At 35.4% G+C, this 13,244-nt stretch overlaps 1 protein-coding gene across 1 annotated transcript; it reads left to right on the top strand.

The window, feature by feature from the left end:
- Positions 1 to 2,010: 2,010 nt before the first annotated feature.
- On the top strand, positions 2,011 to 6,206 carry LOC120074214 (phosphatidylinositol 4-phosphate 5-kinase 5-like). The gene is made up of 8 exons (XM_039027269.1): positions 2,011 to 3,712; positions 3,852 to 4,019; positions 4,307 to 4,472; positions 4,556 to 4,672; positions 4,777 to 4,970; positions 5,114 to 5,244; positions 5,333 to 5,405; positions 5,636 to 6,206. The coding sequence occupies exons 1-8, from the start codon at positions 2,493 to 2,495 to the stop codon at positions 5,934 to 5,936; spliced, it is 2,370 nt and encodes a 789-aa protein (XP_038883197.1). The 5' UTR covers positions 2,011 to 2,492; the 3' UTR covers positions 5,937 to 6,206.
- Positions 6,207 to 13,244: the final 7,038 nt, after the last annotated feature.

Below are 13,244 nucleotides of genomic sequence, written 5' to 3'. Positions count from 1 at the left end.
TAATAGAAAATTTCTCACTTTGCTTTAGGTTCGTTTCATTATAGACTTTGTATTGTTAATAAATCATAAATTTAGTTATTCAAACATAAATTTTTGTCAAAATTGATTAGATAATTACAACAATCTTCATGCAAGAAAAGATATAGTACTTGAATATATTTTCATAATTTACAAAAGAAATGTTAATGTATATTATTTTAGCTAAATTATAAAAAAAAATGTGAACTTTGTATTTTATGTTAAAAAATACCCCTGAACTATTAAAAGTTTAAAAAATATCCTTAAACTTTCAAAAGAAGTTAAAAAATACTCTTATTGGATGGAAACCATATGTTTTGTTTAACAACTACCCCAGACTTTCAAAAGTTTCAAAAATATCCTTTAATGTTAGTATATGAATAGAAATATGTTGACTTCTTGTTGTAAAAATGACTATAAGATTTCAAGAAAAAGGTTATAAAAATGCTTCTACCATTAGTATAGTGATCAATTTATTTGAAGTTTTCTTGACTACGAAAAGAATCATTCTAAAATAAATTATATATATATATATATAACAAAATGATAAATAGTCAAATAAAAAAATGTATTTGTCTATTAACACGTACTCAACTACTAAGGTACAAATTTGTTAAAACATTTAAGTCCTATAATCCTTTGGTGCTTTCATTATTCCTTTTCTTCTAGTTATATTTTATATAGCTTAACTGAAATGGGTAATTTGATTTCTTAGAATAATTGCAAATTTAGCTAGTCTGGTTTGCAAAAAATTAGACCTTAGTCCCTATATATAATTCGAATTTAGTCCCTGTAATTTGATACAACACTTATAAATAATAGAGTTGTTTTCAAACATAGGAAAATGAACCAAAATATTTATAAATAACAGCAAAATATCACAATCTATCTGTGATAGACCACAATAAACAGCGATAGACTACTATCTATGTCTATCTGTGTCATGATAGACACAGATAGTAGTTTATCACTGTCTATCACAGATAGACTATAATATTTTAGTATTATTTATAAATATTTTTAACAGTTTTGTCATTTAAAATAATTTTCCTAAATAATACTTATGGTAGGGACTGTTTATGAAGATCTTATCAAACTGTAGGGACCATATGATGTTTTATCAAACTATAAGGACTAAATTCGAACTTTTAAAATCAAAGGGACTAACTTCTAACTTTCACCAAATCCATATATACCAAATTTATAATTTAACTTATTTATTTTCATTATTATTTTGAGCTAAATAAATGTGTCAAATAGTGAACAAAAAGGGGAGTAAAAAGGTATTGAAGAAGAGAGGAGAATAAGGAGGGAAATATATAAGTAAGATAGTATTGACAGTTTATAGCGGTAAGAGTATTTTTTTAAAAACTTTTTTTAAGTTTAAGGGTGTTTTTGAAAATTTTGAAAGTCTAGAGTTATTTTTGACACATAATCCTAACAGTTTCCATCAAAACTAACGATAAGAGTATTTTTGAATTGAAACTTTTGAAAATTCAAGAATATTTTGGACACAAAATAAAAAGTTTAGAGGTGTTTTTGTATAATTTTGCCTACTATTTTTTTAATTGAAAAAGTCAACAATAAACTAACCATGACTAAATTATATATTCTAGATTTGTAAGTTTAAAACTACATGACCTAAAAAAGATGGTCAAAATAATTTTTTAACCAGAATAAAAAAAAAAAAAAAAAAAAAGCTTCAAACCAAATCCCAAAAAAACCAGACTGAGTATCTTGTCTTGTCTTCTGCAAAGCACAATTATATAACAAAAGAATATTACAGCAAGAATTCATGTCACTTTTTAGCATTCTTTAAACAAAATCTATACCCTTTTTTGTCATAAAATCATTCTAAATATAGCATACCACATGTCAAAATTTTGCTAAACGAAAGAACGAGTCTCTCTCTCTCTGTCTCTCTCTGGATGATGTGTTCTATGCCATTGTTCAAGAATTGAAAATTTGATTGGATTACACATTTAGAAAAAGATTTTGGTTGGTTACTGAAATTTAATGGCCTCTAAAAAAAATTGAACCAAAACCAACAAAGAATCAATGTTTATCATCAGTTTATAGACATGACCGTTTGTTCTGTTTTCAGAATATTGGAAAACGAATGGATGAACTCTCTCCCCTTCATTTGAATCCTTCTTTTTTAGCATTTCTTGACCACAAATTCAAAAACTGAAGAACAACAAAACCAAAAACCATGTTACAGAGAGAGAGAAAAAAGAAAGAAACGGAGAGAGATTTAGAATTGGGATTAGAATTCATATTCTTCTTCTGTTGTAATATCACATTGTTTAATTGATCCATATTTCGTTTTTTTCTCCATCTGGGTATCGTTCAAATCCACCAAAATCCAACTTTTCTTCCATTTCCCAATTGGGTATCCACAAAAATCTTCAAATCACAATTCTGAATCGAAACTCCCATCTGGGTGTTGCAGATTTTCGTGTTTTAATTCCATTATGAGCAGAGAAAGTGGCGTTTTGAAGGCATGGGAAGCGACGGTACGCAAAACTCAAGCGGCTAAGAAACGAGCTCACAGCATTTTCGGCACAACATCGGTAGCTCATGCCGACGATGGCGACATCGACGGCGGTGGTGGCGGCTGCGAAGCGATGGAATCTGAATTGAATACCGGCGAGGTTTATCATGCCGACAGAATCCTCCCAAATGGCGACTATTACACAGGCCAATGGTGCGATAGCTTCCCTCATGGCCAAGGCAAATACTTATGGACCGATGGCTGTATGTACGTCGGTGAATGGAGCAAAGGCAAGACGATGGGCCGAGGCCGGTTCAGTTGGCCTTCAGGAGCCACTTATGAAGGAGAATTCAAGAGTGGTTATATGGATGGGATTGGAACTTATACAGGTTCAAATGGGGATACTTATAAAGGGAATTGGGTGATGAATTTGAAACATGGACATGGAGTTAAAAGCTTCTCAAATGGGGATTGTTATGATGGGGAATGGAGAAGAGGATTACAAGAAGGGAATGGGAGATATCAATGGAAAAATGGGAATCATTATGTTGGAGAATGGAAGAATGGTGAGATTTGTGGGAAAGGGAGTTTTGTTTGGAGTAATGGGAAGAGATATGAAGGGAATTGGGAAACTGGTTTGCCTAGAGGGAATGGGACTTTCAAATGGCCTGATGGGAGTTTCTATGTGGGGTATTGGAGTAAAGATCCACAAGAACAGAATGGGAGTTATTATCCTTCTACTTCAACTGGGAATGTGCATTGGGATCCTCAAGATGTGTATAATGTTGATTTTAGTGATTGCAAGATCTGTCTTGGAGAGAAGGTTTCGATTTTGCCGTCGCAGAAGAAGTTAGCGGTGTGGAGATCGTCGAAAGGGGAGGATGGAGCGAAGCCGAGGAGGATGTCAGTTGATGGTAGGGTGAGTGTTGAAGTTGAGAAGCCGTTTGATAGAATGCAGATGTGGGGAGGTGGAGATATGGATGATTATGCGGCAGGGTGTTGTAGCGAGAGAACGTCGTCGGTCGGAGGAGGAGGAGGTGGTCGAGGGGATGTGACTGATTATATGTTGGGGTTGAATTTAGATAAGGAGGGACTTGGGATGCCAATGAAAATGCCAAGGTCTTCTAAGAGGCAGGGAGAGACAATCTGCAAAGGGCACAAGAACTATGATCTAATGCTCAATTTGCAACTTGGGATCAGGTAGTTTGATGATAAAATTTCATTTCAATCTCTTTTCTTGTGATCTCTTAACACAATCATAACTGTACATATCAGTTCTGTTTTTAGTACATTATGACTTTTCTGTAACCATTAGTTTGTATTTGTGAGGATTGAACAGGCATTCGGTAGGAAGACCGGCTCCGACGGCTTCACTCGACTTGAAGCCTTCAGCTTTCGATCCTAAGGAAAAAGTTTGGACCAAATTTCCTCCAGAAGGAAGCAAATACACTCCACCCCACCAGTCATGTGAGTTCAAATGGAAGGACTATTGCCCTTTGGTTTTCAGGTACAATGCCAATTTCTTGATATATAGATTTGTTCAGTAAATTAGCTTCATTTCTTTGCTTTGCTCTTTGGAAGAAGATCAACGGTTTAGTACAATAGTTGGAGAGTTGAATAGAAGATGTGTTTAAGGAAAAGTTAGGTCTGCTGTCGGCATTTTTCGACATTGTGTTCTCGAAAAGAACGACGAAAAGCACGCTATCCGAAATTAGTTCTTGAACCAACTTGTCAGTAGTATCATGTTAATTCTTAAGTTTCATGGCTTTGTTAATGGATGTCATTAATTTTCAGAACTCTGAGGAAATTGTTCAAGGTGGATCCCGCTGATTATATGCTATCAATCTGCGGGAACGATGCGCTGCGGGAACTCTCGTCTCCTGGTAAAAGTGGTAGCTTCTTCTACTTGACCAATGACGACCGATATATGATCAAGACGATGAAGAAGTCAGAAGCCAAAGTGAGATCTTGTTTTCTTGCATTATTCATTTTAAATGAACAAAGGGGTGTTGTAATTTGGGAGAACTTGGCCTCATTTTGCAGGTTTTGATAAGAATGCTCTCTGCCTATTATAACCATGTGAGAGCCTTTGAGACCACTTTGGTGACAAAATTCTATGGTCTTCATTGTGTTAAATTAACTGGGCCGATCCAGAAGAAGGTAAATCAACACTTGTTGCAACACAAGCTTTATGGTTATCGAAACCGCTTTGGTGAGAATGTGTTAATTGAATTCTATGGATGATTTCTGTGTTTTAAACATAGGTAAGGTTCATCATTATGGGAAACCTTTTTTGCTCGGAGTACTCCATTCACCGACGGTTTGACCTGAAAGGGTCGATTCTTGGACGCACGACAGATAAGCCTGAGAGCGAGATTGACGAAACAACTATCCTTAAGGATCTCGATCTTAACTTTATATTCCGACTTCAGAAATCATGGTTTCAAGAGTTTTGCAGGTGAAAACTATGCATGGATTCCATGCTTAAGAAGTTATTTATGTTTCTTGTCAAAGATCTCAACTAACATTATGACTTGATAAACTAGTTTCATCTTTGTTTTCATGTCTCCTTTTGATGTTTATTCATTGCATTTCTTTTAGGCAAATCGATCGAGACTGTGAGTTTCTTGAACAAGAAAGAATTATGGATTATAGTCTTCTTGTTGGTCTTCACTTCAGGGAAACTTCAGCTGCTGGTGATTTGATACCTTCTGGGGCTCGCACTCCGATAGGTTGTTTGCTCTTACTTTTCCTAGATCCGTCACTGTTTATACCATAGTATCTCTATCCTCACCAAATGACAAAATGTATCTCTTTCAGGTGGGCCTGATAACGAAGCAGCTCCTCGTCTGTCGAGAGTCGACTTGGATCAGCTCTTCCTAGATCCATCCAGGTGAAATCCTTATTGATTGAGAACAGTCATCATTCTTCTTTTTCAATTAAATGTTTGAACAAAACCTTTAGTTATAACTTTGTATAAAACGATTCCGGTGGCCAAAGCGATCGACAATTTCGTTTCATTTTACAAGCTTTCATATGCTCCATTTTTTGTTCTATTTCAAAAAAAGTGGATTGATAACACAACACAATTTGTTCCTGAACTTCACAACACTGAAATTGCAGATGGTCGAGTATCAAATTGGGCGTAAACATGCCTGCTCGGGTCGAACGAACGGTGAGAAAAAGCGACAGCGAGTTTCAACTGGTAGGAGAACCAACAGGAGAGTATTATGATGTGGTTATGTTCTTTGGTGTCATTGACATACTTCAAGATTATGACATTAGCAAGAAGCTTGAGCATGCCTATAAGTCCATTCAATACGATCCAACTTCGATATCAGCTGTTGATCCGAAGCAATACTCGAAGCGGTTTCGTGACTTCATATTTAATATCTTTGCAGAAGATGAGACAAACTTCGAATGAAAACGAGTCTCTCGACTTATGAACTACTTGTTGAGGAAGCTATTTAATTTTTAGCCGGGTCGAGCGGGAAGTGAAGCTAGCCGTCGCCTGGTCACATTCTTTCATTTGTTTTATATATAGAAGCAGATCATATATTCATAATGTTTTAGTAAATGAGAAGAAAAATGAAGCAATAGAATTCTGTTTATGTAACCATTTCTGTAGTTTTCATTACACAAATTACACAGAGAAAGGTATAGTCATTGATTATTGGATATTTGGTATCAATTTGCAAATGTAAATAGAATCTGTTCTTTCACTTATTTTTTTTTAATGCTTTACAAAACCTATAATTCCCATCAGGGGTGTTCATGGGTTGGATTGGGTTGGGTTGAAAGACTTCTTAGACCCAACTCAATTGTTCGGGTGGTAAATTTTTTCAACCCAAAAAACTTTTATTAAAAAATGAACCCAATCCAACCCATGAAATATTTGAGTTGGGTTGGTTCGGGTTTATCGGGTCATTTATTTAAAATTTTATTCTAAAAAGAAGCAAAACGTAAATATGTAAAAGTCTAATTTAATTATTTCCATATATTGAATTAAGATTAACAAAGTGTAAAGAAACTACTTCTAAGAGTTGTTGAAGAATAAATTATTATAAAAAATATTAGAATTAAATAAAATTAAAATTAATATATGTATAAATAATTGTGTTATAAGTTAGAAAAAAATATATTTTAAAGTTAATAATAAATTCGGGTTGGTATTTTAAAGTTAATAATAAATTCGGGTTGGTTTGGATTATATCAGGTGAACCCATGAACCAATCTAACTCATAAAATTTTCATTTATTTGAACCTAACCCAACCCAAATGAGTTGATAACTCAATCCAAACCGCACGGGTTGGATTGGGTTGATCGGTTTTCGGGTCATCAGATTTTTTGAACACTCCTAATTTCTATTTTATTTTTCCATTTTAGGGTTTTTTTACAAGGTATTTTTCTTCTCAAGCTGAGATTAATTTTGAACTGTTTTAATTTCCCTTTTATCCAAATTTCTATTTTACTTTTCCATTTTTGGGGTTTTCTTACAAGGTATTTTTCTTCTCAAGCTGAGACTAATTTTGAACTGTTTTAATTTCCCTTTTGTTTATCATTGGAAACATCAGTGTATTTTCTTTTTCAATATCTTAAAAGGCATTTACTACGAATTTAAAGAAATATTTTTGAGCAACTAAAAATGCATTTTAAATTCAAAAAGTGTTTTTGAATAATTTTGGCAAGGTAAAAAATATATTCTAGATTATTGTAAAATGAATCTTGTAATGGTAAGATTTTGTTTTAACAAAGGCTATTTGGATAACATTAGATTTGAGATGGTAGGAGATCCTTTCTATTCACTATCTTTTTTCTTTTCCCTTTATAACATTTAATGGGTTAGAAAGGTTATTGATGAAATATTCTGATAGTATAAGACATAGGTTGCTCCCCACTCAAATTTTTTATATGAAAAAACCAATCTTAATACACAAGGATTAAATTATTATGAAAAAGTATGTTAATACACATTTTTGTCTCTTATAATGCATACATTTTTTAAAAAAATATATCTAGTCATTGTACATTTAAAAACTTTTATAAGAACAAATCTTTTTTAGATTTAAAGCTTTGGATACTAACACATGCAAGTGTACGTGTCGATTTTAATATAGTCAAAACGATCAAGAGATCCGTATTGTCTTCTTGGAATTAGATATTTGAAGAAATCGTTTCAACTTTATTCAGGAATCCAATAGGCGATAAATGTTATGAGAATTAAATCTCAGCAAAAGCATGTGATCACGTTCTTTCATTTCTTGAAAGAACTAAAAATACAAAAACTAGAAGAAAAGGTTAAACATCAAACCTTTGCCGATCCACAATTACAGTAAATCTCCTCCTCGAACCGATAGTCTTCTCCTCGAATTTTTCATTTTTCACAAGATCTTCCTTGTTATGATTCTGGCAAGGATTTGGCTTGTGGGAATCACTCTTCAAAGACGAGAGAGAATAAGGAAGAAAATGACTATAGAGATTATTTTGTAGAGTGTAGAGAGTAGAAGTGTAGAAGTGAGTTCATAAGGGCTTCCTAGGGCCCTATTTATAGATTTGGGTCACTCATTAATTTGAATTTATATAGTATCCATCTACCGATATTCTAAATTAAATATTCAATAGTATCTAATAAAAATATTTTCCCATTTAATATCTCATATTAAAAGGTTTAAATATTTAAATCATATTAAAGGGCTATCATTTGGGATATCTCACAAAATGGGCTATCAAGTAAAAATGTTTTACTAAACGATAGCATAGAGAGCATACATGATCGAGCTACGAGTTTACTATACGATAGTTACTTGTTTAATCATTGCTACACGATCGAGTAGTAAAGTCTATATGATAGGTTACTGTTTTCTAAACGATCGAGTATTTCATCTATATGATAAACATCATTCATCTCCCACTTACTCGATCGTCTACTCGATCATCTACCTTCTGCTTTCCTCAATCCAAAATCATACAGAGCCCACAACTTCTGGATTCTCACACCGAGAATACCAAGGTAACCATTGTGGTGGTATTCTAATTCTGTTCGAGGATCAAGATGGACTCGAATGGGATCGAGGTTCATTAAGACGTTCGTTGAGATCGTGTTATGATCGTTGTGTTCGAGTTCGTGCTGATTGAACAAGTTGCTGAATGATTGAGGGATACTTGAAGAAGAGTTCTTCTAAGGTTTGCATACTCTATCCCTTGTATCTTCATATTAAGTAGGATGCTGTAATTTATAATTATGCATAATCTGTTCGTTTCCGTTTAGACTGTAATTGTTATGTTCTTTCTCAATTGAATTTGGAACGATCCACTTACGCTACTCAAAAGATCTCGATTGAAAGTTTCTTTAATTGGTATCGGAGCCAGGTTGTTATGATATTCCAAATTCCATTGTTGTATTGAACTTCTTTTACATTCATGGTGAGTTTTAAGTTTTTTTTACAATGCGTTTAAGAGTTAAATGTGTTTGTGGATGTGTTGATGGATGTTTATGGGATGATTGCCTCTATTTAAAGCTTTCTTTAAGTTTACAAAGTGTTAGTTTGTAAAGGCCCCTGCGTTTTTGGGCATAATTAACAAGCAATCGAGTCTGTATTCAAAGTGTTTGAAGTTTTTTGAGTCATTCGTGATGAAGTTTTGAAGCATGGAGATGCTGTTCTCATCGAGGAAGAAGACCAAAGGTTGGTTGAATCGTGTAGCTCAGGCTAACGATCATTCAGATTTGGCTAAAGATCGTGTATAAAAGTTCTTCCCGATTGTGTAGTATTTAATAAACGATTGTATAGCTAATGCTAAACAATTGAGTAAAGAGTTTACTCTATCCTATTGCGTTGGTTGCTCGATCGCATAGACGCTTGAGGTAAACGATTGTATACACGCACTAAATGATCGTGTAGTCCAACATGCTTCATTGCATAGTCACTGGTTACTCGATCACTTGGTATATGATACTTGACGCTTGCTCAGCAATCGTTTAGACGATCATGCTTCACTGCATAGTTGTCGTCTACTTGATCGTTTAAGACANACGCTTGCTCAGCAATCGTTTAGACGATCATGCTTCACTGCATAGTTGTCGTCTACTTGATCGTTTAAGACATGCGTTACACGATGTGCACTACATGATCGGGTGACCTTCATGCTTCATCGCATAGTCAAAGGTACTCGATCATTTCTAAATGATCTTTTATGCTCATACAGCGTTGCTAGACGATCACAAGGAGCTGTTACACCATCAAGAAGATGCAGCTTCACTCGGATGGTTCAAGACCGGTTCGCCTGTTTGAACCAATGGACTCAATGCTCTTTGTAATGGTTAGCTTTATTCTTAAGGATTTGAGGCTAATTATCCCTGTTCATCAACTTTTACTTAATGTACATAAGATGTATGTTTGTTTATATGCCATAATGTATGACATATAAATTTAAAACTCACCTTCGGTTGTGCATTTATTCATGCATAATATATTATGTGTTACAATATAATAGATTGCATGATTAAATTACATTAAAGCATGCTCATGCATCAAATATTATAAGAGTTATATTTATGCATGCATTAAGTATATTGATAACGGGCAGAAATGCACGTTATTACAGTGCTAAGTTATTAAAAAAATGCAGATTTGCGTTGATAAAATATGCTAAATTGCGTCCAAAAGCATTAAGTTCATAACATTGCGATCGCATAAAAAAAGATTAACTTTTGTATTTTTATGCAGAATATGCATTGATGCAAGGCAGAAAGTACGATCATAAGAAATCAATGGTTGAGCGTAGCATTACCGCAAGGCTTTGCGGTGATTTGTGCTTGCAAATATCTGCTCAAGAAGAATTGCCGCATAGAGCCAGCGCAACTTGGTGAGCGCATCTGGGTGAAAAGCATAATTAATCATGATGGGATAGAAAGCTGATGACGGTCGAATACGAATTAAGTTGACAAGCCGCTAACGATAACAAGTACACTCAACTTTTCGGTGACAAATATTCGACGCATCTGTCAGAGAATTAAAGCCATCCCATTAGTGCAATCATAAGAGAGAAGCCGCCTTTCACCCCAAAGCTCTATAAATACCGAAGGCAACCTTCAGAAAAAGGGGCAGCTGGTTCAGCAAGTTCGAACACTCAGAGAATTTTCCCTTAGAGAGAATAGCCTTGTTCTTAGTTTTTCTTTTATTTTAAGGTGGAGCGAGAGAAGGGAAGAGACGCCGAAAGATCGCTCAGGGAAACTCGAGAGAGAACCTGGAGGCGTGGAAAAGCAGAGAGCGGGCCGACTCTCGCGAGCGGGAGATTATCTTTTGAACAGAGTAGAAAAGACAGTATAAAAGCCTAGGAAGCAAGAGATTGCTACCAGGCTCTTTATTCTCATCTTGCATTGTTATTCTGTATTTCAATTCTATATCTATACAATAGAATTTCTTTATCTAAATCTGTTCACTCTCTTGAGAGCATGCATGAGTAGCTAAACTTATCGAATGGGTTGAGAAGAACTAAGCTAACATGACCTAGGATCTTCATCGCATGCGATTATCTTGTTTTATGTTATGCCCAACACCCCTTTAGAGCTACTCGAGAGAGAGTCTAAAGAAAGAACCTAAGACTTGAGAGAGCTAGGTTAGAATCTAGACTTGAGAGAGCAAGATTAGATCTGCATAAGCAAGAGATAGGGACTTAGAGATAAGCTCTGTTTGTTAACCTGCATCACATGCACCCTAGAGATAGGTTATGATATTATGTGGTTGCCTTATTTTTGTGTGTGTCATTTTGTCATCGCATAAATAAGAGTAGAGGCTTATGTGTAGGTCTTATAGACTCATCGCATATATCGCATGCGTTCTAATATTAGAAGCCGTAGCATTCGCGTCGAGAGATGGTTTGCTATTGTATGTGTGTTGCATGATCGCATAACATGAACGCATCCTAGGAAGTATTGGCCGAACCCTTTCTCAACCCGTTCACCGCATACTCATCGCATCTTTCGTATTATCAACTCTTTTCGAAACTCTACCACATTCATTTATTTTATTACCGCAAACAACAACACCAAATAACTATTTGAGTTACTGGTTACCGCAAAGTCTTTTGGAAAATTATCACTGCATATCGTTTTCCCAAGTCCGTGAGTTCGACCCTGGACTTACTAGGAAACTCAGTGGAGTTTATACTTGGATTTCGCTGGGAAAGCTTGTTGCTCAGTGCATTTCCATCACCGCATTTCATTCCATAATTTCACCTAATAAAATAATGCATCACATATTCATGCTTCATCTTTATATTATAAGTGTTATACTATAAGAGTGTATGAGAGCATGTATGTTTGGTTCATTACTTTGTTATATAAGAGTTATATAAAAGTAGTAATGAATGAACAATGCATGGAGCATGATCCCTTTTCAAACACTTACAACCCTGGATGGAGAAACCACCCCAATTTTGCTTGGAAGAATCAACAACAAAATTTTCAACCAGTGGCACAAAAAAAAAGGGCCACAAGGATTCTTTCAACATAACAATGGTCAACCGAGCAATCAAGCAAGTAGCTCACAACAACCAACGCAATCCTCTTCTTTGGAGGGCTTATTGAAGCAATATATAGAGAAAAATGAGACAGTGCTTCAAAGTCAGGCCACGTCTATCCGCAATCTTGAATTACAGATGGGCCAGATTGTGAGTGAGCTGTAAAGTAGGCCATAAGGGGCGCTGCCAAGTTCAACAAAATTTCCACGTAACTTGAGGGGATCAGGTAAGGAGAAATGTCAGGTTGTGACATTGTGTAGTGGGAAGACTGTGGAGGGAGAAAAGAAGGAGCATAGTAGAACAACTTCCATTGCAGCTGAACCTGAGATTGTGGTAACGCAAGAAGAAGAAAGAGAAAATGAAGCAGAAGATGCTGAGGTTGCATCGACCTCAAAGCCAACTGAAATGGGAACCGTGAAAGTTCAGTTACCACCTTTCCCTAAGAGACTAAGGAAGAAGAAAAACGAAGAGATATAGTACCAACGCTTCTTATCTATGTTAAAGCAATTACATGTTAACATTCCTTTCAGTGAAGCGATTGAGAAAATGTCTGTCTATGCCAAGTTTCTGAAGGACATGGTAACTAAGAAGAGGGGAGCTGGAAAATTTGCCATGGTGGCATTAATGCAAAGTTCTAAATCCATAATCCCACCGAAGATGAGCGATCTTGGGAGCTTCACCATTCCTTGCTCCATAGGAGGATTCTATATTGGGCAAGCTCTGTGTGACTTGGGTGCCAGCATAAATTTGATGCCTCTGTCAATTTTTAGACAATTAAATGTGAGACAACTTGTGCCCACATTAGTGACTCTTCAATTGGCGGACAGATCTCTGGTCCATCCAGAAGGTAAGGTGATGTGCTGATAACAATTGACAAATTTATTCTACCAGCTGACTTCATCATTTTAGACTATGAGGCCGACAAAGATGTGCCCATCATTTTGGGGCGACCTTTTCTATCAACAGGTCGTGCTCAAATTGATGTGTATAAAAGAGAAATCACTTTGAGTATCAATGGACAGAAGCTCAAATTTAATATAATTCGTGCCATGAAGTTTCCGGATGAAGAAGACCTGCAAGATTCTAATGATGACTTGAATTTGATTAAAGAAGAAAAGTTTGATGAAGAGTATGAAGAAGAGGATGCCAGCGCATTCGTTGCTGCATGCAATGTGATCACAACAAAAAAAAAAAAAAAAAACAAGGAAGAAG

This window comes from Benincasa hispida, chromosome 3 (assembly GCF_009727055.1).
Source record: "Benincasa hispida cultivar B227 chromosome 3, ASM972705v1, whole genome shotgun sequence".
Classification (NCBI taxonomy): Eukaryota; Viridiplantae; Streptophyta; class Magnoliopsida; order Cucurbitales; family Cucurbitaceae; genus Benincasa; species Benincasa hispida.
This window is presented reverse-complemented; position numbering and strand designations above follow the sequence as displayed.

Excerpts from the sequence above, each read along its gene's own strand:
- LOC120074214 (XM_039027269.1), top strand. The coding sequence starts at position 2,493 with ATGAGCAGAGAAAGTGGCGTTTTGAAGGCATGGGAAGCGACGGTACGC. Across the intron at positions 4,020-4,306 it reads TATTGCCCTTTGGTTTTCAG|AACTCTGAGGAAATTGTTCA; the intron begins GTACAATGCCAA and ends ATTAATTTTCAG. Across the intron at positions 4,971-5,113 it reads TGGTTTCAAGAGTTTTGCAG|GCAAATCGATCGAGACTGTG; the intron begins GTGAAAACTATG and ends CATTTCTTTTAG.